General features: G+C 40.5%; 3 protein-coding genes across 7 annotated transcripts in view; 2 read left to right on the top strand and 1 right to left on the bottom strand.

Annotated features, from left to right (window-relative positions):
- Positions 1–8,069, top strand: part of dars2 (aspartyl-tRNA synthetase 2, mitochondrial) — a 10,296-nt gene extending 2,227 nt beyond the window's left edge. The window contains exons 3-17 of the mRNA XM_047367981.1: positions 243–309; positions 446–541; positions 1,190–1,285; positions 1,386–1,509; positions 1,613–1,659; positions 2,500–2,606; positions 3,426–3,495; positions 4,485–4,664; positions 5,145–5,252; positions 5,417–5,479; positions 5,752–5,904; positions 5,997–6,215; positions 6,303–6,413; positions 6,503–6,578; positions 7,438–8,069. Of these exons, the coding sequence (XP_047223937.1) occupies positions 243–309; positions 446–541; positions 1,190–1,285; positions 1,386–1,509; positions 1,613–1,659; positions 2,500–2,606; positions 3,426–3,495; positions 4,485–4,664; positions 5,145–5,252; positions 5,417–5,479; positions 5,752–5,904; positions 5,997–6,215; positions 6,303–6,413; positions 6,503–6,578; positions 7,438–7,622 (1,702 nt within the window). The 3' untranslated portion in view covers positions 7,623–8,069. The remainder of the gene's footprint in view (positions 1–242; positions 310–445; positions 542–1,189; positions 1,286–1,385; positions 1,510–1,612; positions 1,660–2,499; positions 2,607–3,425; positions 3,496–4,484; positions 4,665–5,144; positions 5,253–5,416; positions 5,480–5,751; positions 5,905–5,996; positions 6,216–6,302; positions 6,414–6,502; positions 6,579–7,437) is intronic.
- Positions 285–26,809, bottom strand: ankrd45 (ankyrin repeat domain 45). 2 transcript variants are annotated; one of them, XM_047367986.1, is made up of 5 exons: positions 26,533–26,809; positions 19,978–20,145; positions 19,856–19,902; positions 19,673–19,688; positions 285–358 (listed from the first exon to the last, which is right to left on the bottom strand). In XM_047367986.1, exons 1-5 carry the CDS (start codon positions 26,792–26,794, stop codon positions 300–302), a joined length of 552 nt encoding a protein of 183 aa, XP_047223942.1. In that variant the 5' UTR covers positions 26,795–26,809; the 3' UTR covers positions 285–299. The 2 variants fall into 2 exon arrangements, with proteins under 2 accessions (XP_047223942.1, XP_047223941.1); XM_047367985.1 differs by lacking the exon at positions 285–358 and having other exon boundaries at positions 19,334–19,688.
- Positions 8,722–18,000, top strand: bpnt2 (3'(2'), 5'-bisphosphate nucleotidase 2). 4 transcript variants are annotated; one of them, XM_047367983.1, is made up of 9 exons: positions 8,728–9,001; positions 9,209–9,358; positions 10,526–10,598; positions 11,743–11,889; positions 12,081–12,234; positions 12,977–13,072; positions 13,248–13,409; positions 14,751–14,885; positions 15,444–18,000. In XM_047367983.1, exons 2-9 carry the CDS (start codon positions 9,234–9,236, stop codon positions 15,584–15,586), a joined length of 1,035 nt encoding a protein of 344 aa, XP_047223939.1. In that variant the 5' UTR covers positions 8,728–9,001; positions 9,209–9,233; the 3' UTR covers positions 15,587–18,000. The 4 variants fall into 4 exon arrangements, 3 of the variants coding, with proteins under 3 accessions (XP_047223940.1, XP_047223939.1, XP_047223938.1); XR_007038664.1 differs by having other exon boundaries at positions 8,729–9,358; positions 15,444–15,790; positions 15,879–18,000; XM_047367982.1 differs by having other exon boundaries at positions 8,729–9,358.

The raw sequence follows: 26,809 nt of genomic DNA, 5'->3' as shown, positions 1-26,809 counted from the left end.
GCTATTTTTTTTCCTTCAATGTCCACATAATGTTTACTTGAAAATGGCCAAAACTTTTCACTTGATCAGAAATCGAACATTCCTGGACCAAACGTTTGAATTTACCAGTTAATTTATTTAAACCAAAGTCAAGAACCGTTAAACTGACCTGTCATTTTATTCTGACCACACAATTATTTTAGACAGTTTCCCTAAAACTTTGTGTCAAATAACTTGAATCATTTCTTTCTGCTTACAAACAGACAAGACCTGTTTGTCATCCTGCGAGATTTCAGCGGTTTGACCCAAGTTCTGATCCCTCAGGAAGATGTAAGACATGACCTTTTGCTGTTAGGACTGTAGAAAGCTGCAGATGTCACTGGAAAAAAAAATCATACAGAGAATTTATATATGAATAGAAATTAATGAAAATCCCACCTTAAATATGAATTTTCTTTCCTTTTAGTCTGCTCTGAAAGCAGTGCTGTGTGACCTCTCTGTGGAGTCAGTCGTCAAGGTTACGGGAACAGTCAGAAAAAGACCAGTTGGACAGGAGAATAAGGTTACTTGTTATACACAATTTTGTAAGATTCTTATAAGGCAATGTAGTATCCTTAAAACAAAATGAAATGTTTTTGAATAGAAATATATTGAATCACTTTTCATGTTGTTTAGCAAACTGCTTTAATGCCCAAAACAAGGCAGTTTCCCTCGGTCAACTCTGTGTAGATAAAATAACAAATGAACAGATCTTTTCAGTTATAAAGCTCGTTGTTTAGTTTCTATTTGTTGGATGAATCCTCCAAAGCTTTGAAGCCTTCCTATCATGGTTTGTAATGTGTAGATGGTAAGGAGGTTCAAAGTGTCCAGTGATTTAGCTGATCTCTGGGCTTCCCCGGGAAGGATTTAAGTCCTGTAATGATATCACCCCTACTGATGCATATCTGTGATTTCCAAGTTAAACTTTAACAAAACACTGTAAGACTGATTAAATGAAAGAAATGGCTGCAGGAGTGTTTGCACTAACAGTAAGTTTAACACAAGGAATTAAACCTAGGCTACATCTTAAATGCCTAAATTGAAGAAGTTAAAAAAATCAGCGCCTTTAGCAGCACTGTTTGATAATGAAAACTTTCAGGCATGTCCTCTGACCTTAGCTGGGTTTCACGGTGTTTTCTGCAGTCTTTTCATCATGTTACATTCACACCAGGGGATGCCAACAGGAGACATAGAGGTCCTGGCGGAGAACTTGGAAGTTTTCAATGTTTGCCGGAAGCTGCCTTTTGAGATAAAGGACTTTGTGAAAGTAAGTGTCTCATGTTACAGTCATGTTCACTAATGAATAAATGAGTTTGTTTGTGACTGGAGGAACTTTTAAAATGGATTGTGTCTGTTGGGTTGTACAGAAGTCTGAGTCGCTGCGGATGCAGTATCGCTACCTGGACCTGAGGTCATCTCAGATGCAGAACAACCTCAGACTAAGATCCCAGCTGGTGATGAAGATGAGAGAGTATCTCTGTAATGTGCACGGTATGGACAATGATGTTCACTTTTTTCTGTTTTCTCTTCCTTTTCAAACAAGCCCTGATTCTGTGGGTTTGGTTTTATTGTCTTTTCCCCCTCTGTTATGCAGGTTTTGTGGATGTTGAAACACCTACTTTATTCAAACGAACACCAGGGGTAAGAAGGTCCTCAGATATTTTGATGAAATATTTTAATTAAAATATTTTTTCTCCGTGGTATATTTGTTCAGTGCCTTACAAAGACATTCATACCCCTTTAACTTTTCACATTTTGTGACGGTGCAACCTGAAACTTCAATGGATTTTATTGGGATTTTATGTGGTGGACCAACACAAAGTTGCTCAAAATTATGAAGTGAAAGGGAAAGGATTCATGTGATAAAATACCTTAAGTTCAGTTAGATTGCAGGGATAGTTGTGAACAGGAATTTTCAAGTCTTTTCCTGGATTGTCCTATATTTAGCTTCAGGCATCTTCCCATTAACTCTGACCAGCTTCCCTATCCCTGCTGAAGAAAATTACCCCCACCATGATGCTGCCACCACCTTGTTTCAGCATGCAGGTGGTGTGTTCTGGGTATTGCACAGTCTTAGTTTTCCTCCAAACATTGAAGGCAGTTGTTTGCATTACATTTTATTTAGGCATATCAGAGTAAAGAGGGTTTTATACAAATGCACAAGACAGGTTTAAGATTTTTATTTGTTCATATTATTGTATCATTTCCCTACTACTTCACTATTACTACTACTACTACAATATTTTGTGTGTGTGTGTGTGTATCTCATAAAATCCCAAAGAACAAACTTATGTTTTTGTTGCAGGAACATGAAACATTTTTTAAAAAACTTCAATTAGTAAAGTGCTTTTCTTTAAAACAGTTTAATTACAAAAGCATTGCATTTTTTTGGGGTTGTTTTGCAAAACTAGGTGTCACTTTAGGAAACTAACATCTGAGCATGTGTTATATCTTACTGAGAATCTCTTGTTTGTGTTTCAGGGCGCTAAAGAATTTGTTGTTCCCTCCAGAGAGCCGGGCCTGTTTTACTCTCTGCCCCAGAGCCCGCAACAGTTTAAGCAGCTGCTGATGGTGGCTGGAGTCGACAGGTGAGTCGTTCCAGAAAATAACCGCCGTTTTTAAATCTTTCCTCTCTGGAACCCGCTTTCAAAAACGTTTGTTTTTCAAAAACGTTTGTTGGACGCAACGACTAAACAGGAAATGCAGATCAACCAAAGCTCGATTCCAAGTGGACCGGGCCTCACAGTCTGAAAGAAAAACTTCCTGCTTCTACACATTAAATTAGTACATTTTTCTTTTGTTTTCTAAAAGGTCTAAACAAGTGTTTTGGTTTTAGAATGACTAAATGTTTTTCACATAAAAGTGGTGTAGCATTTAATAGAATTGTACATTCACAGTCTGTGGAGACCAAAATCAGAGATGAAAGGAGAACTGAAGATTATTGTGTTTTCCAACTCGGACCCATGCACCCCTTTTTCCTGCTCTAACACAGCTGATAGAACAAATGGAATAAGCCTGACATTCTCACTGAAAGTTCACTGGTAATAGGAAATTGTGAAGTTATTACCTGATATGATATTTATTGTGCATAGTATTTTAGGTGTAAGTTTGTGTTCTATGTCAAAAAATCTTTCATGTTTGAAAAGTTTTATGAAAATACTGAATGGAAAAATGGGTAAAGGTATAGTCCCATTGTGCTTGACTTGCTTCCTATTTGATTCTTTGTTGATTTCCATCATTAATAGCAGTGTGGAGTTAGATAAAATTGTGGAGATATTTGTGTTTCTCTGTCACTGAGAGCCTCTAGAATACACTGTCCTGCCAGATCGAACAGCAATGAAAGCTGTTATGTAAACCTTATTTTATGATCCTGTATACAAGCATCATCTCCTTGTCTCGTGTATCAGGTACTTCCAGGTGGCTCGATGTTACAGAGATGAAGGCTCCAAACCAGACCGGCAGCCAGAGTTCACTCAGGTGAGATGGAGCAGTGGCAGGATTAATGTTCAGAGCAAGCCTGGGTGTAATTTAATCTTACAAATCTGGCTGTTCTGTGATTCCTCAGAGGTTTGTTAGAGAACATTAGTGAACCAGCATCATCATGAAAACCAAAGAACACAGCAGCCAGGTCAGGACAATGTTGTGGAGAGGTTTAAAGCACCATATTACCATTTACCAAGCTATGGTAGATGTAAACTGACAGCTTGGAAAGGGAAGCATCAGAGAAGCATCCAAGAGGCCCATGGCCACTCTGGAGGAGCTGCAGAGATCCACAGCTCAGGTTGGGGAATCAGTTGACAAGAGAACTATTAGTCATGCAACTCAGAATCTGGCCTTTATGGAAGAGTGGCAAGAAGAAGGCCACTGTTGAAAGAGAGCCTTAGGAAGTCCTGTTTGCATTTTGTCACCAGCCATGTGGGGACACAGCAAACATGGCAAAGAACATGCTCTGATCAGGTGAAACCAAAACGAAACTTGTTGGTCTCCATGAAAAACGCTAGGTGTGGCAGAAAACTACCACTACACATCATCCTAAACATACCATTTCCTCTGTGAAACATGATGGTGGCAGCATCATGGTACGGGGATGCTTTTCATCACCAGGGATAGGTAAGCTGGTCAGAGTTGATTGGAATATGAATGAAGCTAAATACAGGGCAGTCCTGGAGGAAAACCCTTTAATAGCTGGGAAAGACTCGAGACTGGGGCAGAAATTCATCTTCCAGCTGGACAGTCCTAAACATAGCAGCTATAGCAACCTTTCAGATGTTTACCTGTTATAGGTTCTGACAAACACGCATTGTATTCCTTTCACTTCTCATTGTTGGTCTGACACATAAAATCCCAGAAAAGAAATCCCAGGGATTTGTGACAATTAAAAACGTAAAATGGTATGAATATGTGTGCAGGCAACTGTACCTGACAGGTTTTACTAAATTAACAGATCTTCTCACCAACCCTTCCAGGTGGACATAGAGATGTCTTTTGTGGACCAGGCAGGCATTATGTCGCTGGTGGAGGGCTTGCTGCAGTATTCTTGGCCTGCAGACAAAGGTTCTCTAAAGGTCCCTTTCCAGACAATGACATATAAGGAAGCAATGAGAGACTACGGTGTGGACAAACCGGACACTAGATTTGGTATGAAGGTGGGTGAGTTCTGGCTGTCGTTGAACCAAACTTTTAGTATGTTTTAGTAGTGTTCTTAAGAACAAATTGTAAATGCATTTACTATTATATCCTTACATCCGCTAACAGACAAGTGAAATGATTTTTCACTTGTCAAAAATCTCACCTTTCCTTACATCTCCATTTGCTGTCTTATCCGACTAACCTCACTGTAAATATTAGTCTGTATGTAATATAGTCTTAAAACCATCCATTGGAGTTGTCCAAGCTCTTTCTTTGTTAAAGGTCCTGCAGAATTACCTGTAGACTAGATATTTACCTGTTCAAGTTGAACAAAAATGGAGGATCTATCATTCATCTAGTGCTTGGGTGACCTAATCAAGCCTAAGTTGTGTTTAATCGAAGAAGCAGATTTTAACTAGAAAGACAGAGGTGATTAAAAGGGAATATGTTCCTATTTTTCCTCAAGTGTTTTTTCTTCTGTCTTCTTGCTTTTCTAGCTGATGGACGTCAGTGAGCCTTTCTTCTCCACTCAGATAGAATTCCTCAGATCAGCTCTCAGCCAGTCAGAAGGCTCGATTCAGGCCATCCGTGTCCCCAGTGGAGCTGTACGAATAAATACATTTGTACAATTGGAAAATACTTTATGTGCCACATAAAGTTCAAGATTTAGTAGAACAAAGAAACAATGGAAGCCATCAAGACCTGTGTTTAAGAATCAGTAATTTGTGATTTTTGCTTTTATTTGTGGCTGTCCTGTGTGTGCTGAAAGACACATTTCACTGGAAAAGATTTGGAAGAACTGAAGCAAACAGCCAGGACTCAGTTCAGACAGGTAGGCTTGTTTTTCATCTTGTTCTTGTTTGTTAATCATGTAAAGCTTTATTGTGATTCGATTTAAAATGTCGCTGAATCCTAAGTAGCCTTTGCAAACCCAAAACATTTTCCAACTTTGTGTTTCTGGTTGAAATCAGTAGGGAAAATAACTTCCAGAAGCTATGTCTAAAAAAAAATTGAAGAACAACAAGCAACAACAATAATCCACTCTAAAGTCAATAATTGCCATTAAAGCCTCTGTTTGTGAGAAAATGTATTTTTCCTATAAAGGAGCTGAGTCTGGTGTTGGTGAGAGAAGACGGGACGTTAAAGTCTCCTCTGAAGAAGCTGATTCCTGACTCTGTCACAGAGGACCTTCTGAGGAGGACTGAAGCCAACCCAGGAGACCTGTTGCTGCTAGCAGCTGGCTCTCTCCACACTGTGGTAAGTTGCTAAGACTAAGACAGACTGAATGACTAAAAGTGCTCCTATTAACCTAAAAGATGACTGTATTTGTCCCTCTGCTCTGTCCTCAGCGCCCGTTGCTTGGTAGTCTTCGCCTCCAGGCAGCACAGCTTCTAGAGGCTCATGGCCTTTCAGTCCGTGACCATGCGGCCTTCAACTTCCTGTGGATTGTGGACTTCCCTCTTTTCTTACCAAAAGAAGATAAACCAGAGGAGTTGGAGTCAGCTCATCATCCTTTTACTGCTCCGCGACCGGAGGACATGGAGTTACTCTTCAAGGAGCCAAACAAAGTGCTCATATCATGTTTTATGGTTCTCCTTTAGGAAAATAATAGATTACACAGATCACATTCAGTCTAGTGTTTTGGTATTTCCTAGGTGTGTGGGCAGCACTATGATCTGGTACTGAATGGCAGTGAGATCGGAGGAGGTTCCATCCGCATCCATAAATCCTCAGAGCAGCTCCATGTCATAAAGAACATCCTCAAGGTTGGCTTTTCTCACTTAATAAATGAGTGAGATGAGTGTCAGTTGTTAAACTTAATATTTATATATATATATAAATATGCCTGTGGCAGGAGGATCCCAGTCTTCTTTCACATCTGCTGGAGGCTCTTGATTCCGGAGCACCACCTCATGGAGGCATCGCTCTGGGTAAGTCAGCGGGGAGCTGCAGGGAGCTTAATACTTGAGCCACCAGAGGGGGCCATTTTGACCGCATGTCAGAGGAACCTTAACTAAGACAAATGTTAGACTTAAAACAGCTTTTGCTTCTTTTCAACTCTTTTGTTAATTACAAGCAGGAAAAGAGTTGGGCAGCACAAAAAAGAAAACAAATGTGTGAAAGAAACTATATTTCACTGTAAAATGAGCTTCTCTGGCCCTAGTGATCTAGATACTACCCAAAACATTTATAAGAGTTTTCCTCAAATACAAGTTGGTCATAACATGGCCAAAACATTTTTGCATTCCAAATTAATCTTTTTTTTTAAGAAGAAACCAAAACAAAGCTACAATTTGTTTATTTTTTGTCAAGACCCCTGTACATGGTTGCCATAGCAATGCCCAAACGGTAAAAATCAGCTAAGCGAGTAACACGTTAAATCATTTTTTGTGGTAAAAATTACCCCCTTTAGCAGTTTACGTGGTCATAACTGCTGTACTTTATGTTGCATATATCCCATAATGGAAGAGATGCTAAAGGGAGTTGTTTTACAAAGTATGAAGCAAGAAGGACTCGATTTAATAGAAATTACATAGGGGTAAAAAATGCTTAGAAAAAAATTTGACCATTTGCTAGTTCAAGTGCCACTTCGTTCTGGTATTTTTTTATTGAATCCTAAAATAAATTGAAGCAAATGATGTTTAGTTGGTTGTTTTTCTTTTATGGACAACAGTTCTAATTCAGAAACGTTTTGTCTGGTAAAAGCTTTCTTCAGTATATTTCTACAGGCTGAGTATTTTTTCTGTTAACTAACTGCTGGTTTGCCATCTCCTTCATCCTGCCCTATAGGTTTGGATCGGCTGGTCTCCATTTTGGTCGGAGCTTCCAGCATTCGCGACGTCATCGCCTTTCCCAAGTCATTCCGCGGCCACGACCTCATGAGCCACGCCCCTGATTCCGTGTCAGAGGAAGAGCTGAAGCTGTACCACATTTCTGTCCAGTGGCCAACAGAGGGAGGAGGGGAAGGGAAGTGAGACAATGACAAACCGACATCCGACGAGATGAAATCTTTCCAAATTTCTGTCCTGGAAAGCAACAATATAGGTGTCGATGAGGTCACAGAGATGGAGGAGTGTAACATCCCTTCCATGTGGTCCGTAGGAACATTAAGGATGAGAGAATTTAAGAGGAAAATGATGCTGTGGCTTTATTTCTACGACTGAAGGTTAAAAAAATCATGCCACAAGGACAGAGTGTAAAGCGGAGCCATCTTCTGGTTCACTGTAAAGAAACACTTTATATCAACTGTTATATCAAAACTTATATGGTCAGAAAGTTAGTTGTTTCTCATATTCATACTTTATAAAATTGAATTTGTCGACCACGTTACTGTGTAGTTTTTGTACTCGACTCTTATATTAGTTTGAGTGATCTGTGTGTTACATCCTCGTCAATAAGAATAAAGCTTTTGTGATAAAATAGCCTTAAAATGGAAATGACCTTCAAAAATCTCATTGGGACAGTGGAAGCCTTCTGTTAACCTTCTTGTGGGATGGTGTTGATGATTGAGTGCAGTTTTTGCCTTTTGATATTTCCTTGAAGGTTTTTATATTTATACTCAATGTCTGTACACTGTGACAGCGTAAAACCAAAGTCGAATTCCATGCTTGTGTACACAATCTTGGCCAATTAATCTGATTCTATAAAATGGGGTAAATATTGCAGCTAAAGTCTGACAAAGTGCCGTAAATCAGAACCTGAATCCGCTTTATTTGCCAACTTTGTGTGCACAATGAATTTGACTTCGGTTTCCAGCGCTCACATTATACCGATATTAACTATAAATATATACACTTTAGACGAAATAAAACAAAGATAAAGGAGCAGTTTGTGCATGGATGGATGTGTATGTACAGCCTATTTTTATAAATAAAGAAAATAAAGGCAGGTTCGAGGGTCTTTTCCCTTAGATTTATAGAAAATCATCCGGATCTATGACATAATTGAATGGGGGGGATCTTCTACTCATACCAGACATCACTAAAAACTGTCATTTCATTCGGATCTGTAGTTTCGGAGTTTTCTGTAGTTTTTCTCACGAACAGCAAGGAGGCACACTTCCGGTTTCTTTGAGGACCGCAACCCGGAAGGGGAAGTGTCGGAGTATTTGACCGTAGCTATGAAAAATGATGGAACAGAGACGTGATTGTTCTTTTTCCGCGTCGACAGCCGTGATGTCGTGGCTTTTTTTTTTTTGCGAGCTGACTGTGACGGTCAGGTGCATCAGAGGTGTCCAGGAAACGGAATGTCGTTTCCAACCGAGACACTGACTAATTCGGTACATTTCCAGAGTCAGGCGATGCTGAACGGCTAGTCGACTGATTGATGAAATTAGCCCGTGTTGGTTGTTGAGGTGAGGTGTTTTTCACTGTTTCTTATTATCGTGTTGGGGGGCGTTTTTAGTGTGTCGGGAGATATTTGCCGTAAAGCTACACAGCAGCTGTGCAGCAGAAGCTTCCCGGGACGGCTCGGTGTTTGGAAAAGCCACGTCAGCTACCTCTGCACTGATAAACTCAAAGAACATCTGTGCTCTCCTGGTTCATCCGTGTGTATCTTTTAGCTGACAATCCTCACAGTCGTCTCCAATGACAATGGCTCCGATGGGGATCCGACTGTCACCGCTCGGTGTGGCGGTGTTCTGCCTGCTGGGAGTCGGCGTCATCTACCACCTGTATGCCGGGGTCCTCTCCAACCACTTGTCTTACTTCAGGTTGGCTGTTTTTTAAAATTAATTTTCTTAAGTTAAGTTAATAAATTAACATTATCTGTCACGATGTTTACCGCAACCGCACCGGATGTTATGATCATGTATAATTTGAAGCTAAAGTGGGAGAATCCTCTCCACCAAGCCCACCTGATGATTGAGCAAAGTAGTTTTCACTTTTATTTTGTTTTCTGGTCCCATATAACAATTATTTGAATTGCTAAAAACCAGTTTCCTCAAAAGCCGACTACTTGAGATGGATTATAGCGAAGTTCAGATCCCAGAATGTTTTTTTTGTTTAGATCTATCACACTTAAGAGGAAAAATATGCCACATCTTCATTGATGGAGTTAGCAGAAAATGAAGGAATTACCAGATTATTACCCAGGCTGTTTCTCTCCTGAACATTTAATAGAGTACAAAACAACAGCATACAGATGTTGCAAATGCACCTTTTTATTATATATGTGTATATTGTACATTGTAAATGTGTATATTCTGTAATACAAAAACAAAACCAAAGAGCAAAGTGTACCGGAGTCAATTTCCTTGTTTGTTTGTACGAACTTGGCAATAAAGTTGATTCTAATTATCCCATTAAATAATTTTGACCATCTTTCCATAACCTTTAACTGAAAAGTGCGTTTAAATACATTTAGACCATTGGTCGATTCAGTTATGAGCTGAAAATGGTGGGAGTTTATAGCTTAATGCATGTAATGAATGAAAAAAATCCCTCTTTTATTTTCTTTAGTTGGTTGATTCCGATCTCTGGATGATTGATTGGTGCATCTCTACACATAACAGATGGACAATCAATGCTTCCACTTAGTTTTGTAAACTTTACGATTTCTATTACAGTCAATAACAATATTTACTTCCTTTGCTGCACTAGACCCCTACAGGTACAAAACGTATGCCCTTACAGCTGGACCATGTATGACCTTGCATCGGCTTAAACTGGTTTTGTGTACAGTTTGGGGTTTTTGATGATGTTTACAATGTCCATCACTATGTAAATACAAAATGCAAAAAATGTTCCTAGAGTTTGGCATCGCTACACACACACACATCTGTTTTCATTACTTTAATTGTTTTCTATAAAGAAAGGTTAAAGCATTTTTCTTGTTTTATTCAGGTACTAACCTGTCTTCTGTCATTTTGCGTCTGCAGGCAGAGAAAAAAGGTGGATCTGAGAGACCTGTTAGCTGTCTCCGTGGAGGCTGCACAGCTAGGTGGGAAAGAGGTAAAAACCAAACCTTAATACCCATGGCCTACTGTGTCATGACATCACATTTTGGTGTTTGAAGCTACACCAGAGGGCTGTTACACAAAACCTGGACTCATGTATCCTGGTTTTGTGTAAAAGCCTTCTGGTGTAGCTTCAAACACCAAAATGTCGTGTCATGACACATATCATTCCATTAAACAACTATGACCCCATTTGGTATTCAGCAATTACTTGGTTCAAATGCGTCTGTAAATATTTCAATGGGCGTCAAACCATTTAAAACTTGAAGTAAAATTGAAGTGTCCGTCGTTTTTATTCGGAAAATCCACTCGTTTTGCATCTGATTTCATTGATTTGTAAGGCAGACTTCCAATATGTCCTCCTAAAACAGTGAGGTTGTGGCGTCCAGACCACCCTGTCTTCCACAACCCGTGGGACGATGGCCATAAATGTCGTCCAAACCACCGCAGCAGCTTTCAGTGTGACCCTCTGCGGTTATCGAGGTCTGTCATACTTTTGTAGTCGCTGTTGAGTTTTTTTGAGTTTTTCCGGGCATTGTGGTTTGCAGCAAAATCCGTGGCTTGTCGTTCTTTCCACTACCTCAGCGAACACTTTCTCATGCCGCTGACATACAACCGACCACGCTAATGGACAATCAGTGAACAGCAGTCTGGTTCAAGAAAGCAAGTACCGGGCTGGAGAAGGCAGTAATAATAGAAGTGGTTGCAAAACAGGCTGAGTGGCGCCAATCAAAATAGAGCCCCTGGAGAAGGGGCATATGAGATTTCCAAATGACTGCTAATAATAAATAACAAGCTTTTCAGGAAGACGTGACTGATAAAGTGCTGGTACAATGAAATCTGACAGAACTGTTTCCAGGAACACAATCACTGCTAATTATGTATAAACTGCTTAAAGATATTTGGGGATCCCCATTAAAATGGCCAAGTTGAAGCTTATAGATGGTGACATCTTCGATAAATGTGAGAAAGAAGCTGGGGCTTTGGTTTACACGTTATGTTCTATTGGAAATATTGCACAACTGTGGGATAGAAGTCTTACTCCACTGAATCATCTGTTTAATTCATATCTGATGAACTTCCAGCTGTATGTATATCAGCTGGATGAACATACATCTTCCTCTTTCCTTTCTTTGTAGGTGAAAAGAGTACGTGAAGAAGACTCCCTCAACGAGAAGTCAAAGGGAGAAACGAAGGAGGGAGCCAAAGAGCTTCTGACTATGGGGGACCTGCAGTCGCATCGAAAGATGTTTAATCTAATAAAGAACACGTTTCCTGAAATCACTGTGAGCAACACCAGTGGTCAAATATAAACCAGTTATACTTACTCTTGGTTGTTCAGATCTATTGTGGTGGTTTATAGAACCAAGAAGATGAGAATTGAGTTGATGTCCCAATATTTATGGACCTGACTGTATAATTAATATATCCATGCAATCTAGAACCCTTGGTTATGCCTAAATGGTTTTGTATTTAGGTTCACAGCGAGGAAAGTGACAGCGAAGCAGATCCGGTAACCTGGAGCCGTTACATACCTGATGACATATTAAAGCTGGAGAAGGGCAGGGAAGTTTCTGCTGATAGCATCACTGTGTGGATTGATCCTTTGGATGCTACTCAAGAATACACAGGTGGGTCAGCGTCTTGATTTCTGTGATGATTTTAGAAAAAAAAACATCATCGTTGCCACACTTTCCCTGCTATTCCCTTGTTATTTAGGAAATAGTGGAGTTATCTAAAGACAGGAGATTCTTGTGTAGGGCCCGTTCTTGAACCAGTTTGCTTCTCTGTCTCTGGGAGCAATCAGTCACAGTCCGGTCACTTCATAATTTCTAACATTATTTCTAGTCAGAAATACTGCTTGAGACTTTTTGTCTAATCAAATTTCATTTTTTAATTATATTCACTCAGGATTGTTAACACTGTTATTGAAGATTTATGAAAAGGGCATAAGTTTGTATAGAAGGAAGTATAGTCAGTTATTATTAAAATCTGAACCTGAATAACCAGTTTGTCAAAGAAGAAAGCCGATTATATCATTAACGTGCAACATTTTTCACTGGATTTTTGCCGAGGCTTTTATAAGACCTGCTAAACTGGCTGGAGATGATTCCAACAGATCCAGTGTCAGTTTTGACACTGTGTAGAGATGTCCTGATACCGTGCAGCCCTAGGTGTGGTACTCTAATAACTAATTGAGAGAGCAGAATGCAACGGATTCCTTTTTTTGTTACAGTTTGTTATAACTGAAAACAGAAACACAAGAAGATGGATTCAACCTGCTCAGAAACGTGTTCCCACAAGACTGACAACCCCTTCTTTGTTTTTTTAACTTTGTTTTCACTCTTACACTGTAACTTTATGTTCTTACAGAGAAGTTGGTGAAATATGTGACCACTATGGTGTGTGTAGCTCTAGAGGGTAAACCAGTCATTGGAGTCATCCACCAGCCATTTACAGGGTTTACTGGTAAGTTAAGGCATCTGTGAAGAGATATTTTATCCCTATATTTGACAAAATGCACATTTTTATATATTATTTCCCTTTTTGTTTTGCAAATGTTAACGTAAGCCTCTTCAGTATCTATTTAAAGTGTCTTTGTTGTATGTACGTACGTACATGACCTTCTCCATCTCTCTGTCAGCCTGGGCAATGGTAGGTCAGGGAACCAACATGGCGTCCAGATCTGATTACAATGTCAACCCACCAAAAGTGATCGTATCACGCTCTCACTCTGGAGAAGTAACAAATTTTCTTCATACTGCTTTTGGCAACAGCACAACAATAATCCCAGCAGGTGGAGCAGGTGAGCAGAGGATTCTGGGAGCTTTGCATGGTAGCATTTAGGGGGCTTGAAGGGTTTTAACTGCAGCTGTGATAACCAGGGGCTTAATGCGCAAAGACTTGCTTGGATTTGCAACTAAACTCTGACAAATGCTAAACTCCAGAAAACGGAGTACATGCAAAAAAAAAGATCCAGATGTACAAATATTGCATCTGAGCTGCTTTGTGATATGATGGTGAGACATGGATGTTACAAAGGATCAAAATCATCTTATTCTACAAAGGTATGAGTCAGGAGGTGAGTATAAAGTCCCCCACAGCACCAATGTCACATTGTTGGCAGTCACCACTTATTGGAGAGAATATTGGGCAACAGGGACATTACCAACACTGGACGAATCTGTCAGATTGATGAGAAGATGAGGATGAAACTGGTAAGGGAGACTGCTAAGGAGCTGACGACGGCACTGGAGGAGCTTCTGGGTTTTTTGACAAGTTCTGTATGTGTTCTACATGTGACTTACCCCTGTTCTTCATGTATCGGGACAAAGGATCAGGGTTTTGAGACAGAAGTTCTTCCCAAAAATACATCCAGACTAAAATCCAGGCTAGAATCTCCCAAAGCCTTGTGGGAAATGTGATATTGTCTGAAGGAAGTTGACGTAAACATTTGGGTCCTATTTCCAAATGGTTTATTTGTCTAAAACAACAATACTGAGCATCACTGAAAAACATTGCACCCACTGTGAAATAAAGTGGAGGCGTGATCATGCTCTGGGGATACCTTTCTTCACAGCACTGAGATGGAGGAAGTTATAAAAAGTCCCAAATACCAGACACCTGTGGCCCAAAACAATCAGTTGTCTTCTAGAAAGCTGAAAAGTGATTTTACTTTTTCAGCATCAGTGATTTTAAGCATCCATTCGAATAAAAAATAAAGTTTTGGAATGGCCTAGACACAGTTTGACAGAACATTTATGGACTGTGATCGAATGGGTGAACTTTTGTAAGGCAGAGATGGTGAATATTGTCATTGTCATGCTCAAATTTCTTGGGTTTCAATTTTTTAATACTGAGAATCATTTTATGAGGTTGTGTAGACTGTTGAGAGCCACTGTGCTGCTGTCACCAACTCACCGTCACTGTTTATAGTACAGTTTGTTGTGGTGTGTTGATTCAGTAGCATTTGTTTTCTTACAAAAGAAATGAATACACCTTTCTCAAATATTTGGATTAATGAATTGCCATTTTTCTTTTGAACTCTTAAGCAAACAGCAGTTTGTGTAAGAAGATTTATTTGTTTGGTAGGCAATCAGACACTTCAGCCATGGCCTCATTTTGTGTTAATGTGTCCGCCTGACAGGATACAAGGTGCTGTCACTGTTGAAGATGCATTCAGGCCAACCAGAGCCTATAGACGAAGCAGATGTTTATGTCCACATCACCTATATTAAGAAATGGGACATCTGCGCTGGTGCAGCACTACTGAACGCACTTGGTAACCTAATAATTATTTTAATTCTTTAAAATTCTTCATTCTATAACATTTTATACTGATTTCTTCTGTTATTTATATTATCACAAGCAACTCTTTTTGGAAGATTTGTTTTTGGGGCTTCAGCTTAGTGGGGTGAGCTGCTTAAACTCTCTGAAACCTCTTGACTCTTAATTCAAAGCATTTATTTAAATAAAATTTCTCCCCACTAGGGAACGTATCAGTTTCCAGCTTGAGAAGTTCTCGTAGTTGCCAGACTTCTGTAGCAGAACTATGTGTGTATCTGTGTTTTGAATGCATTTGATGGACAAAATGACATAGATAAAGCTTGTTAAGAATATTAACTCGGTTCACTCTGACTCAGATTTTTTTTTAACAAATGTGCCAGTTTGTTTTTTTGGAGCTAATATGTTAGAACGCTGAGGACAGGATGCAAACACAAATACTGATAGAACTCATTTGCATGCATCGCCTCATCATTCTGATACTAGGGAAATTCATTTAGGCTTTAAAGTCATCTGTTTAACAGCTGGTGATCACATGTGACCATCGTGATTACAGGAGGCCATATGACCACTCTGAAGGGGGAGAACATTGACTACAGTGGAACTCCATTGAACAAAGGAGGACTGGTGGCCAGTGTTGATGTGGATCATAAGGCCATACTGGAGAAACTTCCAAACTGGGACCCTTCAAAGCATTGAAAGACAACCGCAGAACCATTGAAAGCTTGGTCGTGTTGTGTTGAGGCTTACACGAAGCAGATATGATTAAACATCACCGGCGTCCATGTGGTTTTTTTGGGGAGTGGGGAGGTCTTAACATTTGCAGGACTGTGACCAGCATGGCTACCACAGTGATTCTGAATTCACACTCCTCTACAGCTCCACATTCATCTTGGAAAAATGGTACATCTGTCTCCTGCGAAACCGCATGCTCACAGTGAACGGTGGAAAATGATAATCCTTTCCATGTCTCCTCTTTTCATCTTCACAGGAGAACAGGGGGTCTTTAATGTGAAATAAGTCTGTCAAGGACACAGCTGAACATTGCAGGAGAAACTCTGCAGCCTGACATTTGCATCCACTATTTTACATCCTTATTTTTTTGCATATTTCAAAAGAATGCAGCACTAATTTAGAGAGGCAGGTTTCAGAAAACAAGACAGTTTGTGGTGAGGTACAACTAATAAAACTATTTTGAGCAAATCTATGTGCTTATTACATTAGAAAATATATTTTTATTTTCTTATTTAAAACCTTTACTCAGATTATATTGAGCTTAATTCATTGAGATTGAGTTAATTATTTTTAGAGAAATCAAACCAATGCCAAGAAGAGAGTCTAATAGACCAGATTTGTGTTGGGGCTAAAACCTTCATCAGCTAATTGGGCAAATAAACTTAAAAACATTTTCTATGCCAAAAAAGCACAAAAACACTTACAAAAGCTGTTGGAATGGCAGTGTATACACAGGAAGGGATGGGATATTGACTTTAATGACACATTTACTAACCAGAACATGTGCCACAATAAAGGCTTGAAATTGACACTTTTTAGATTTATCTCTTCAAGATTCATTAAACAAAACAAGTTAAATAGTCCTTTATGGGGCCTCACCATCGCTCCAGTCCAAACAGTTTTTCAGTGGTTGAACGTCTTGGTTTAGAAACCCTTCAAACCACACAGCAGGCTTGAAGTCTGAAAGCATGGTCCATTATTTTCTGATTCAGCAAAACAAAAGCCTTTTTAACTTGCTGAAAAGAAAACTTAGAACTGGACAATACTGAAGTATACTTGCATAGTTAGAATCCCTGTTTCTGTTGACTACTGATTGTCTTTCTGCACTGTCTGTTATACCCGAGTCAGTCTGTTCATACTAAAACCTGCACCATCAGTCCCGTGTGACTTCTTTGTGTTCAGTAGTAAAAATACCAGTGGAGTTCTCATACGAGTGTGAGAAGAAGACACTTTTGTAAAGGATCTTCTGTTTGTTTACTTTGTTTTGATACCACATGTGTTAACATTGTGTAGATTAAACTGCATTAAGGTCTAAAGTAAAATATTGAAACAGTTCTGTCTGCCACAGGTTGATCATGCCTGAACCTCCTCACAGGGGCGAGGAATGATCTGGGATGGGTTGGTTATTACATTGAAATACAGTAAAGCCAGAGTTGTTACAGTTGAATCCTTGTGTGCTGAATTTCAGTTTCGTGATTCGAGTGCCTTTGCTTGGATTAAACCACGTTGCCACTGTAAGTTGCATTAGTGACGCAGAAAGACAGGGTTTATCATGCAGCAGCAATACACGCTATAAAAAATGACAAGGACACTGTTTTGGGTGTGGCTTTGGATACACCCCATCAGGACTCCTGCATGTGTACTTTTAACAAAACATTTTTACACATCACTGTGTTGTGAAGCGCTTGAGGGTGCTATAAATATGAAAAGTCTTTTTTTTAAATGCGTTGTTGAAGACGATACATTCGTAAAGGTAAAAAAAAGCTGATCCATGTTAAGAAACATCTGACTTAATCTCTGTAGACTTCTGCTCGTGTTTGCTTGAGGCTTCACACGTTTGAACTTCCAATCAAAGCCACAAAATCAAATTGGAGATTTGCAGCTACTGGGTTGTAATGTTGTAGAGTGCAATGCTGACGAGGTGAAACAGCCTTTGAAGACAAAGATGTGACAATAAGGGGAACCATCTGTAGTCTTGAGCATGGATTCCTCAATAGAGCCCCATGTGTACGTCTGTCTTTTGTAAGTCATCATGCCAGCCAGACTCAGGGAGCTGGACAATGTAGTCCTCTGGAGGGCTTTGGAGAAACCTTTACTGGTATTCACTACTTCTGTAATTTGTAATGTGATTCTGAGGTATTTAGTGGCAATGCTCATTTTTTACGCCTGCTTTCTTGGTTTTTGTTTGCATGGCTACTGGGTTTATAGCAATCTCCTTTCTTTGTTTCTACCTCTCTGCCAATGTTTTACTTGTTTTCTTTAAAATCAGGAGACTTTGAAATAATGAAAAACAGAGACCAGTGTAAATGAGGTGTATGTTTGATCAGCTAATGTAGAAAAACCTTTAGTCACTGCTGAAGTAAAGTACTTTAACGCTGTCTCAGTAGTCTTCTGTTCCCTCTAATAAAATGGTGAATTATTAAATTAATGATAGAAATAACATAAAGCAGATCTGCTTGAACTGACTATTTTGCCTCTAAGCAGCATGTAAGCTAGACATAAAAACAATGTAGGCTTTGAAAGTGTTCCTGAATATAAAAGGAAAGGTGAATAACCATGTTATGGTTTTAAAAAGACTGTAGACTGGTTTGTAGTTTGAGTTAATTTGGTAAACAGCATGTGCCGTGTCCCTGAATCATTCATTTTGATTCCATGAATTTCCAATAAAGTGTGAGTGCATGATGGGATGAGCTGTGCCTACCTTGGTATCCTTGTGAAATTTGATTTTATCAAGATCTAAACAGTCATTATTTTGCATTTTGCAAGAATCAGATGCAGGCAAGTTTGTTTTGATTTTGGGGGATGGGGTGAGGTGTTGTGACATTCTGTCTTGTTACAATCCCAACCCAGGGGTCTGCCACCTTTACAATCCAGACAGCCATATTTACCCTCAGTCCAGCTAAATAAAACTAGTTTACAGCGGCAAGTTTTATGTGACCTTTTGAAAAAACACAATTTATAATCTTTAATAAATATCTTCTAATTTTATGGAATGGTTTCCATTTTTTTACAGAACTAATTTGAAAGGTTTGCCATGTATTGGTATTCAGTCCCTTAAATCTAAGACCCCCAAGTAAAATCCAATGCTGCTAACTACTTATAGACGCTCTGCAGCAACAGAGAAATGTGTTCTTTCTCTCGATCTACAAGAACAAAATGATGACAACTTTTATAAATGCTGCAGTATAAGGGCCAGAAAGACCTCTGTGCTTGACAGCTCGAGTAAGAACACGTTTCTTTGCTCTTGCTGAGTATGTCTTTCATTATGAGAGAAAGCCATGAGAAGCCCTGTTTTCAGTTTGTCATGTGGGATATGGTGCCATGGTCAAATATTTCACTTTTTGGCCTACATGCAGTATATGCGAAATGCTATTAGTGGCAGAACACTGAAGATGTACATCACCCTGACCACTCCATCTCCACAGTAAGGCATACTGGTGGTGGCATCATGCTGTGGGGGTGTTTTTTTTCTGCAGGGACAGGGAAGCTGGTCGGATGATGGTAGGATGTATGGAGGTGGGGCCATCTTGGAAGAATGAGGCATCAAACGACTTGAGACTAACCTGGGGTACAGGTTCACCTTCCAAATGAACAATGTCCCTAAATCTACAGGAATAGCTACACTGGAATGGTTTGGAGCAAAGCATATTGATATGTTGGACTGGTCCATCCTAAATCCGGACTACAAATGATTCACTCAGAAAGGTAAAATACAAATGTATGTCACACTTTTCAGATTATTAAAAAAACAAAACATATATCATTTCTCTAGTACAGCCATAAAGTTTGTGGTTGCAAAGTGACAAAGTGAAGAACCTGAAGGGGGACGGATAATTATGCAAGGCACTCTATAGAGTAATCACAACACACACTTCTCTGCTGTTTTAATGAAAATCCTATGTGCTCAAAACAATATTTTAGTAAAAGTGTTAATATTTTATTGCCTTAAGGATATAATGTTCTTAAAAAACTAAACCTAGGGTGTAGTAAGGGGTTGTTTTTCTGAAGTTTGAGTATTTGGTTTTTTTTGACTTGCTGACTCAGTCTCACCCTGTAGAGGATGTGCCTGTAAAAAAACAAAATCACGAAAGGGAGAAGGAAGGAAAAGGAGATGAATAAACAAAGATTAAAAAAATTATTTATATTAGAATACATTTAAAACAATCTAAATAGCACCTGAGGCAAAATCTAGTCATAAATATGATCAATATAATGCTGACATAAATATAATACCTCTTGATGTCCTTCTGAGTCAGGTATAATGTCTTCCTGTCCATGTTCTGTACAGAGGTAAACATATTTTAGAGTCATTTCCAGTTAAGCTAAATTACATTGCTAAGGAAGACATCACACACCAGCCTGTGTGAGACAGTCAGTGCAGTCTGCCTGGGAGTATCTCCTGGCCAAGTCCACAGGCCTCTCCCCTCTGAAGGTCTTGGCCTGTGTATCAGCTCCCAGTTCAAGCAGGGTCCTCACTGTGTCCAGGTGGCCCCAGCAAGCAGCAAGATGCAGTGATGTATAACCTAAAAAATACAGGGGTTGGACAATGAAACTGAAACACCTGTCATTTTAGTGTGGGAGGTTTCATGGCTAAATTGGACCAGCCTGGTAGCCAGTCTTCATTGATTGCACATTGCACCAGTAAGAGCAGAGTGTGAAGGTTCAATTAGCAGGGTAAGAGCACAGTTTTGCTCAAAATATTGAAATGCACACAACATTATGGCTGACATACCAGAGTTCAAAAGAGGACAAATTGTTGGTGCACGTCTTGCTGGCGCATCTGTGACCAAGACAGCAAGTCTTTGTAATGTATCAAGAGCCACGGTATCCAGGGTAATGTCAGCATACCACCAAGAAGGACGAACCACATCCAACAGGATTAACTGTGGACGCAAGAGGAAGCTGTCTGAAAGGGATGTTCGGGTGCTAACCCGGATTGTATCCAAAAAACATAAAACCACGGCTGCCCAAATCACGGCAGATTTAAATGTGCACCTCAACTCTCCTGTTTCCACCAGAACTGTCCGTCGGGAGCTCCACAGGGTCAATATACACGGCCGGGCTGCTATAGCCAAACCTTTGGTCACTCATGCCAATGCCAAACGTCGGTTTCAATGGTGCAAGGAGCGCAAATCTTGGGCTGTGAACAATGTGAGACATGTATTGTTCTCTGATGAGTCCACCTTTACTGTTTTCCCCACATCCGGGAGAGTTACGGTGTGGAGAAGCCCCAAAGAAGCCACCCAGACTGTTGCATGCCCAGAGTGAAGCATGGTGGTGGATCAGTGATGGTTTGGGCTGCCATATCATGGCATTCCCTTGGCCCAATACTTGTGCTAGATGGGCGTGTCACTGCCAAGGACTACCGAACCATTCTTGAGGACCATGTGCATCCAATGGTTCAAACATTGTATCCTGAAGGCGGTGCCGTGTATCAGGATGACAATGCACCAATACACACAGCAAGACTGGTGAAAGATTGGTTTGCTGAACATAAAAGTGAAGTTGAACATCTCCCATGGCCTGAACAGTCACCAGATCTAAATATTATTGAGCCACTTTGGGGTGTTTTGGAGGAGCGAGTCAGGAAACGTTTTCCTCCACCAGTATCACGTAGTGACCTGGTCACTATCCTGCAAGAAGAATGGCTTAAAATCCCTCTGACCACTGTGCAGGACTTGTATATGTCACCCCAAGACAAATTGACGCTGTATTGGCTGCAAAAGGAGGCCCTACACCATACTAATAAATTATTGTGGTCTAAAACCAGGTGTTTCAGTTTCATTGTCCAACCCCTGTAACTCTGCAGTATAAAAATATGATGGCTGATCTGTATGATAAACACGTACCATTCCTGCCAAGGAACTCAAACCTGTACATGTTTTATATCTGGTTATGCTCTGCAGTAAACATGAGCAATGCTGTGAAAAATTATTGGCCCCTTTTAGATGTCTTTGATTTATTGACACAAATGTTTCAGATCAACAAACACATTTGAATATCAGATAGAAATAACCTGAGTAAATACAAGAAACAATTTTCAAAGACTTCATTTATCAAGAGAGAAAAGCTATCCATCCATAACAATCTGGCACTGTGTGAAAAGGTAGTTCCCCTTCTTTTTTAACTCAGGAATTAACTTTAATTAACTTTAATCTACAATTTCTGGACAGCTGAGTGCAACTTCACTTGCCACACCAAGCCCAATTACTGCCAGACCTGAACAATCAATAAATCACTTAATATAACCTGTCTGACAACCTGAAGTAGGCTAAAAGATCTGGAAAAGTAACAAAATACAGGTCCTTCTCAAAATATTAGCATATTGTGGTAAAGTTCATTATTTTCCATAATGTCATGATGAAAATTTAACATTCCTATATTTTAGATTCATTGCACACTAACTGAAATATTTCAGGTCTTTTATTGTCTTAATACGGATGATTTTGGCATACAGCTCATGAAAACCCAAAATTCCTATCTCACAAAATTAGCATATTTCATCCGACCAATAAAAGAAAAGTGTTTTTAATACAAAAAACGTCAACCTTCAAATAATCATGTACAGTTATGCACTCAATACTTGGTCGGGAATCCTTTGGCAGAAATTACTGCTTCAATGCGGCGTGGCATGGAGGCAATCAGCCTGTGGCACTGCTGAGGTCTTATGGAGGCCCAGGATGCTTCAATAGCGGCCTTTAGCTCATCCAGAGTGTTGGGTCTTGAGTCTCTGAACGTTCTCTTCACAATATCCCACAGATTATCTATGGGGTTCAGGTCAGGAGAGTTGGCAGGCCAATTGAGCACAGTCTTCCTCCAGACTCTGGCACCTTGATTTCTGAATGACATGCAGAATTTGCTTTCATCCGAAAAAAGTACTTTGGACCACTGAGCAACAGTCCAGTGCTGCTTCTCTGTAGCCCAGGTCTGGGGAATGCGGCACCTGTAGCCCATTTCCTGCACACACCTGTGCACGGTGGCTCTGGGTGTTTCTACTCCAGACTCAGTCTACTGCTTCCGCAGGTCCCCCAAGGTCTGGAATTGGCCCTTCTCCACAATCTTCCTCAGGGTCCGGTCACCTCTTCTCATTGTGCAGCGTTTTCTGCCACACTTTTTCCTTCCCACAGACTTCCCACTGAGGTGCCTTGATACAGCACTCTGGGAACAGCCTATTCGTACAGAAATTTCTTTCTGTGTCTTACCCTCTTGCTTGAGGGTGTCAATAGTGGCCTTCTGGACAGCAGTCAGGTCGGCAGTCTTACCCATGATTGGGGTTTTGAGTGATGAACCAGGCTGGGAGTTTTAAAGGCCTCAGGAATCTTTTGCAGGTGTTTAGAGTTAATTCGTTGATTCAGATGATTAGGTTCATAGCTCGTTTAGAGACCCTTTTAATGATATGCTAATTTTGTGAGATAGGAATTTTGGGTTTTCATGAGCTGTATGCCAAAATAATTCGTATTAAGACAATAAAAGACCTGAAATATTTCAGTTAGTGTGCAATGAATCTAAAATATATGAATGTTAAATTTTCATCATTACATTATGGAAAATAATGAACTTTATCACAATATGCTAATATTTTGAGAAGGACCAGTATGCCCCATTCAACAACTGAAAGTAGATAGATATGCCCCTTTTCCACTCAGCTCTCTTAGCGAGCGTTTCCATTACAATATTTTTCCGTACCGGTGTCGTGCCAAGGTACTTATCCCCGACACTGCATGTGATGCCATCAGCTCAGTTGTTGCTAAGCTACAGACACAAAATCCCAATGCTTTTGTGGCAATTTCTGGTGATTTTAACCATGCTTCACTCTCTGCTACACTTCCAACGTTTCAACAGTTTGTCAGTTGCTCTACCAGAGAAAACTAAATATTGGATTTGTTTTATGCAAATGTCAAGGACTCATACATCTCTACAGCAAGACCTCCTCTTGGCAAATCAGATCACAATCTTGTTTTTCTCTGCTCGAAATATAATCCCCTTGTTCAGAGGCAACCTGTAATAAAGAGGACTGTGAGAAAATGGTCACAGGAAGCTGAAGAAGCCCTGCAAGGTTGCTTTGAGGCTACAGACTGGGACGCACTGTGCCAGCCACATGGAGAGGACATCAATGCCATGACTGAGTGTGTAACCGACTATATAAACTTCTGTGTGGATAACATCATCCCCACCAGAACCATGAGATGCTTCCCCAACAACAAACCTTGGATCACCAGTTACCTGAAGGACCTGCTTTACAAGAAAAAAAGAGACTTCAGAGATTGAGACAGAGAATTATTGAGGATTATACAGAAGCAATTTAAAGTCAAGATAAGAGACAGCAAGGAGATGTACAAGAAGAAGCTGGAGAGCAAGCTCCAGCAAAACAATATCAGAGATGTGTGGACAGGGATGAAGAAGATCACGGGCTTCAGGCAGTGGGATGATCGGACCGATGGAGTTCTGGACAGAGCCAATGAACCGAACACATTCTTCAATAGGTTCAGTTCAGAAACAAGCTCAACATCCTCCTCTCCTGCTCACAGCCAAACAGACGTTCCACCCTCCTTTGACCCACAGGACCCACAGCTGTCCAGTAACACCTCACATTTTTTATCTTCCACCTCAGCCCTAGACCCTTCTGCTTCTACATGTTTGCCTTCAACCATATCAGAAGATGATGATGCTTCCTTTGCTTCCCCCTTCCACCTGTGTGTCTCAAGAAGTCAAGTGAAGATGCAACTGGAGAGACTGAATCGGAATAAGGCTGCAGGTCCAGATCATGTCAGCCCTAGAGTCCTGAAGGCCTGTGCAGAGCAGCTCTGTGGGATTCTGCAGCACCTCTTCAACCTTAGCCTGGCCCAGAAGAAGGTTCCGGTGTTGTGGAAGACCTCCTGTCTTGTCCCGGTACCACAGAAAACTCACCCATCAGTCCTCAATGACTATAGACCTGTTGCCCTGACATCTCACATCATGAAGGTCCTAGAGAGATTCCTGTTGGCCCACCTGAGTAGGCAAACAGTAAACCATCAGGACCCCCTTCAGTTTGCTTATCGCTGTGGAGTTGGAGTTGAAGATGCCATCATACACCTGCTTCAACAAACCCACTGTCATCTGGACAAAGGCAGTAGCACTGTGAGGATCATGTTTTTTGATTTCTCCAGTGCATTTAATACAATCCAACCTGATTTGCTTCGTCAGAAACTCCAGAAGACTCAGGTGGAGGCCTCAACAATCTCCTGGATCAAAGACTACCTGACAAATAGACCACAGTTTGTGAGACTGAAGGGTTGTGAGTCTAACCAGGTAGTCAGCAGCACAGGAGCACCACAGGGGACTGTACTCTCACCATTCCTTTTCACTCTGTACACCTCAGACTTCCAGTATAAGAGAGACTCCTGTCATCTGCAGAGATACTCGGATGATTCTGCAGTTGTGGGGTGGATCAGAGATGGACAAGAAGCTGAGTACAGGAAGGTGGTGGACCACTTTGTGGCATGGTATGGAAACAATCATCTCATCTTGAACGTGACTAAAACAAAGGAGATGATTGTAGATGTTTAGAGAAACAGGAATAAGTCAAAAACTATTTCTATCCTGGGAGAAGAAGTGTTGGTGGAGGAGTATAAATACCTCGGTGTTCACCTGGACAACAGACTAGAGTGGAGATGCAACTGTGAAGCCATCTACAAGAAGGGACAGAGCAGACTGTACTTCTTGAGGAAGGTTAGGACCTTTGGTATTTGTAGCAAGATGCTGCATATCTTCTATAAGTCTGTTGTGGAGAGTGTAATCTCTTCTACCATTATCTGCTGGGGAAGCAGCATCAGAGCCAAGGACTTATAAAAGCTCAACAAGCTGATAAAGAAGCCTGGTTCTGTTCTGCGGACTCCTTTGGAACCTCTGGAGATCATTGCACAAAGATGGATTCTTCATAAAATGAAGAACATTATGGAGAACCCTGAGCATCCTCTTCATCAGACTGTCCTACAACAACAGAGTGTCTTCAGTCAGAGGCTTCTTGAGATCTGCTGTAAGACAGAGCGCAACAGGAGATCCTTCCTGCCCACAGCCATCAGCATCTACAACGACTCTTTGAAGAAACCTTCATAATGAGCTACAACAACATTTAATTTCCCTTTGGGATTAATAAAGTATTTTTGAATTGAATTGAATTGACAGAATTTGTATCCCACATTCGACAGGAAGAGCGGACCCAGTTTCCGCCTCAATTCTAACCAACTAGACATGGAAGCAGTGATGTTTTACTTTTGTGAAAGATGAGTATCCTTATTCAATCGTTCAGTTAGTGGTTTACAACAGAAAATGGCGCATGTGAATCCATGGAGCACGAACATTAAATATTCAACCTAAAAGTAACTTCAACGCTGTCAGAAGTCCGCGGTTTTGCGCTTTAAGTACTTGTCCTCATTATCGCCATAGCTGAGACAAAAACTAACTCATAAAGTCCAAAATTTCTTCAGGCAAACTTTGGAGCTTCACCAGTCCAAACGGCCACACCCCCCACATCAGAACCTGTGAGCCTCATTTTATAAATTCTGGCTGAATTCCAGATAATTATCCCAGTGGATCATTTTATACCTAAAAAAAATATGTATATATATGACATTCTTGCATATACAATAAAACAAACATAATTGGTATTTAGTTTATTTCTATTTTCTATTTATTTTTTATAATTTCACGCAGATTACTTTAATGTGACAATGTAACAGTAACATTAGTAGCAGCACAGTCACTACACTGATGCCTGGAGGCGGGATTTCAGCCATCAGTGTGTCAGTGGAAAGCCAACAGGTACCGTAGAAAGTAGAACGAAACCGAGTGGAGCGGAGCCGCGCCGGCTAAAACGAGCCAGTGGAAAAGGGGCAATAGACCCTGCAGTGATGCCTTTCATTCCTGCTCACCTCTGACGGTTTGCCCGTCCACCTTGGCCCCGTGTTTCACCAACTCACGAACAATGCTGCTCTTCCCTAACATGGAGGCAGTTAAGAGGGCGTTTCTTCCCATCTCGTCCACTTTTCCAAACAAATCATGCTCGTGTGACTCTTCTGAGCCATCGCTACTTTCTAGAAGCTGCTTTATGTTTTCTAAGTCCCCGGAGAGAACGCCGTTAAAGATTTCGTCTTGTTTTGATGTCATTACGATCCCGAGAATGACCGCTGCCATGGTTACAGCGTCAGT

Source organism: Girardinichthys multiradiatus, chromosome 6 (assembly GCF_021462225.1).
Source record: "Girardinichthys multiradiatus isolate DD_20200921_A chromosome 6, DD_fGirMul_XY1, whole genome shotgun sequence".
NCBI classification, from domain to species: Eukaryota; Metazoa; Chordata; class Actinopteri; order Cyprinodontiformes; family Goodeidae; genus Girardinichthys; species Girardinichthys multiradiatus.
The sequence above is the reverse complement of the archived record's forward strand: the minus strand, read 5'-3'. Positions and strand labels throughout refer to the sequence as shown.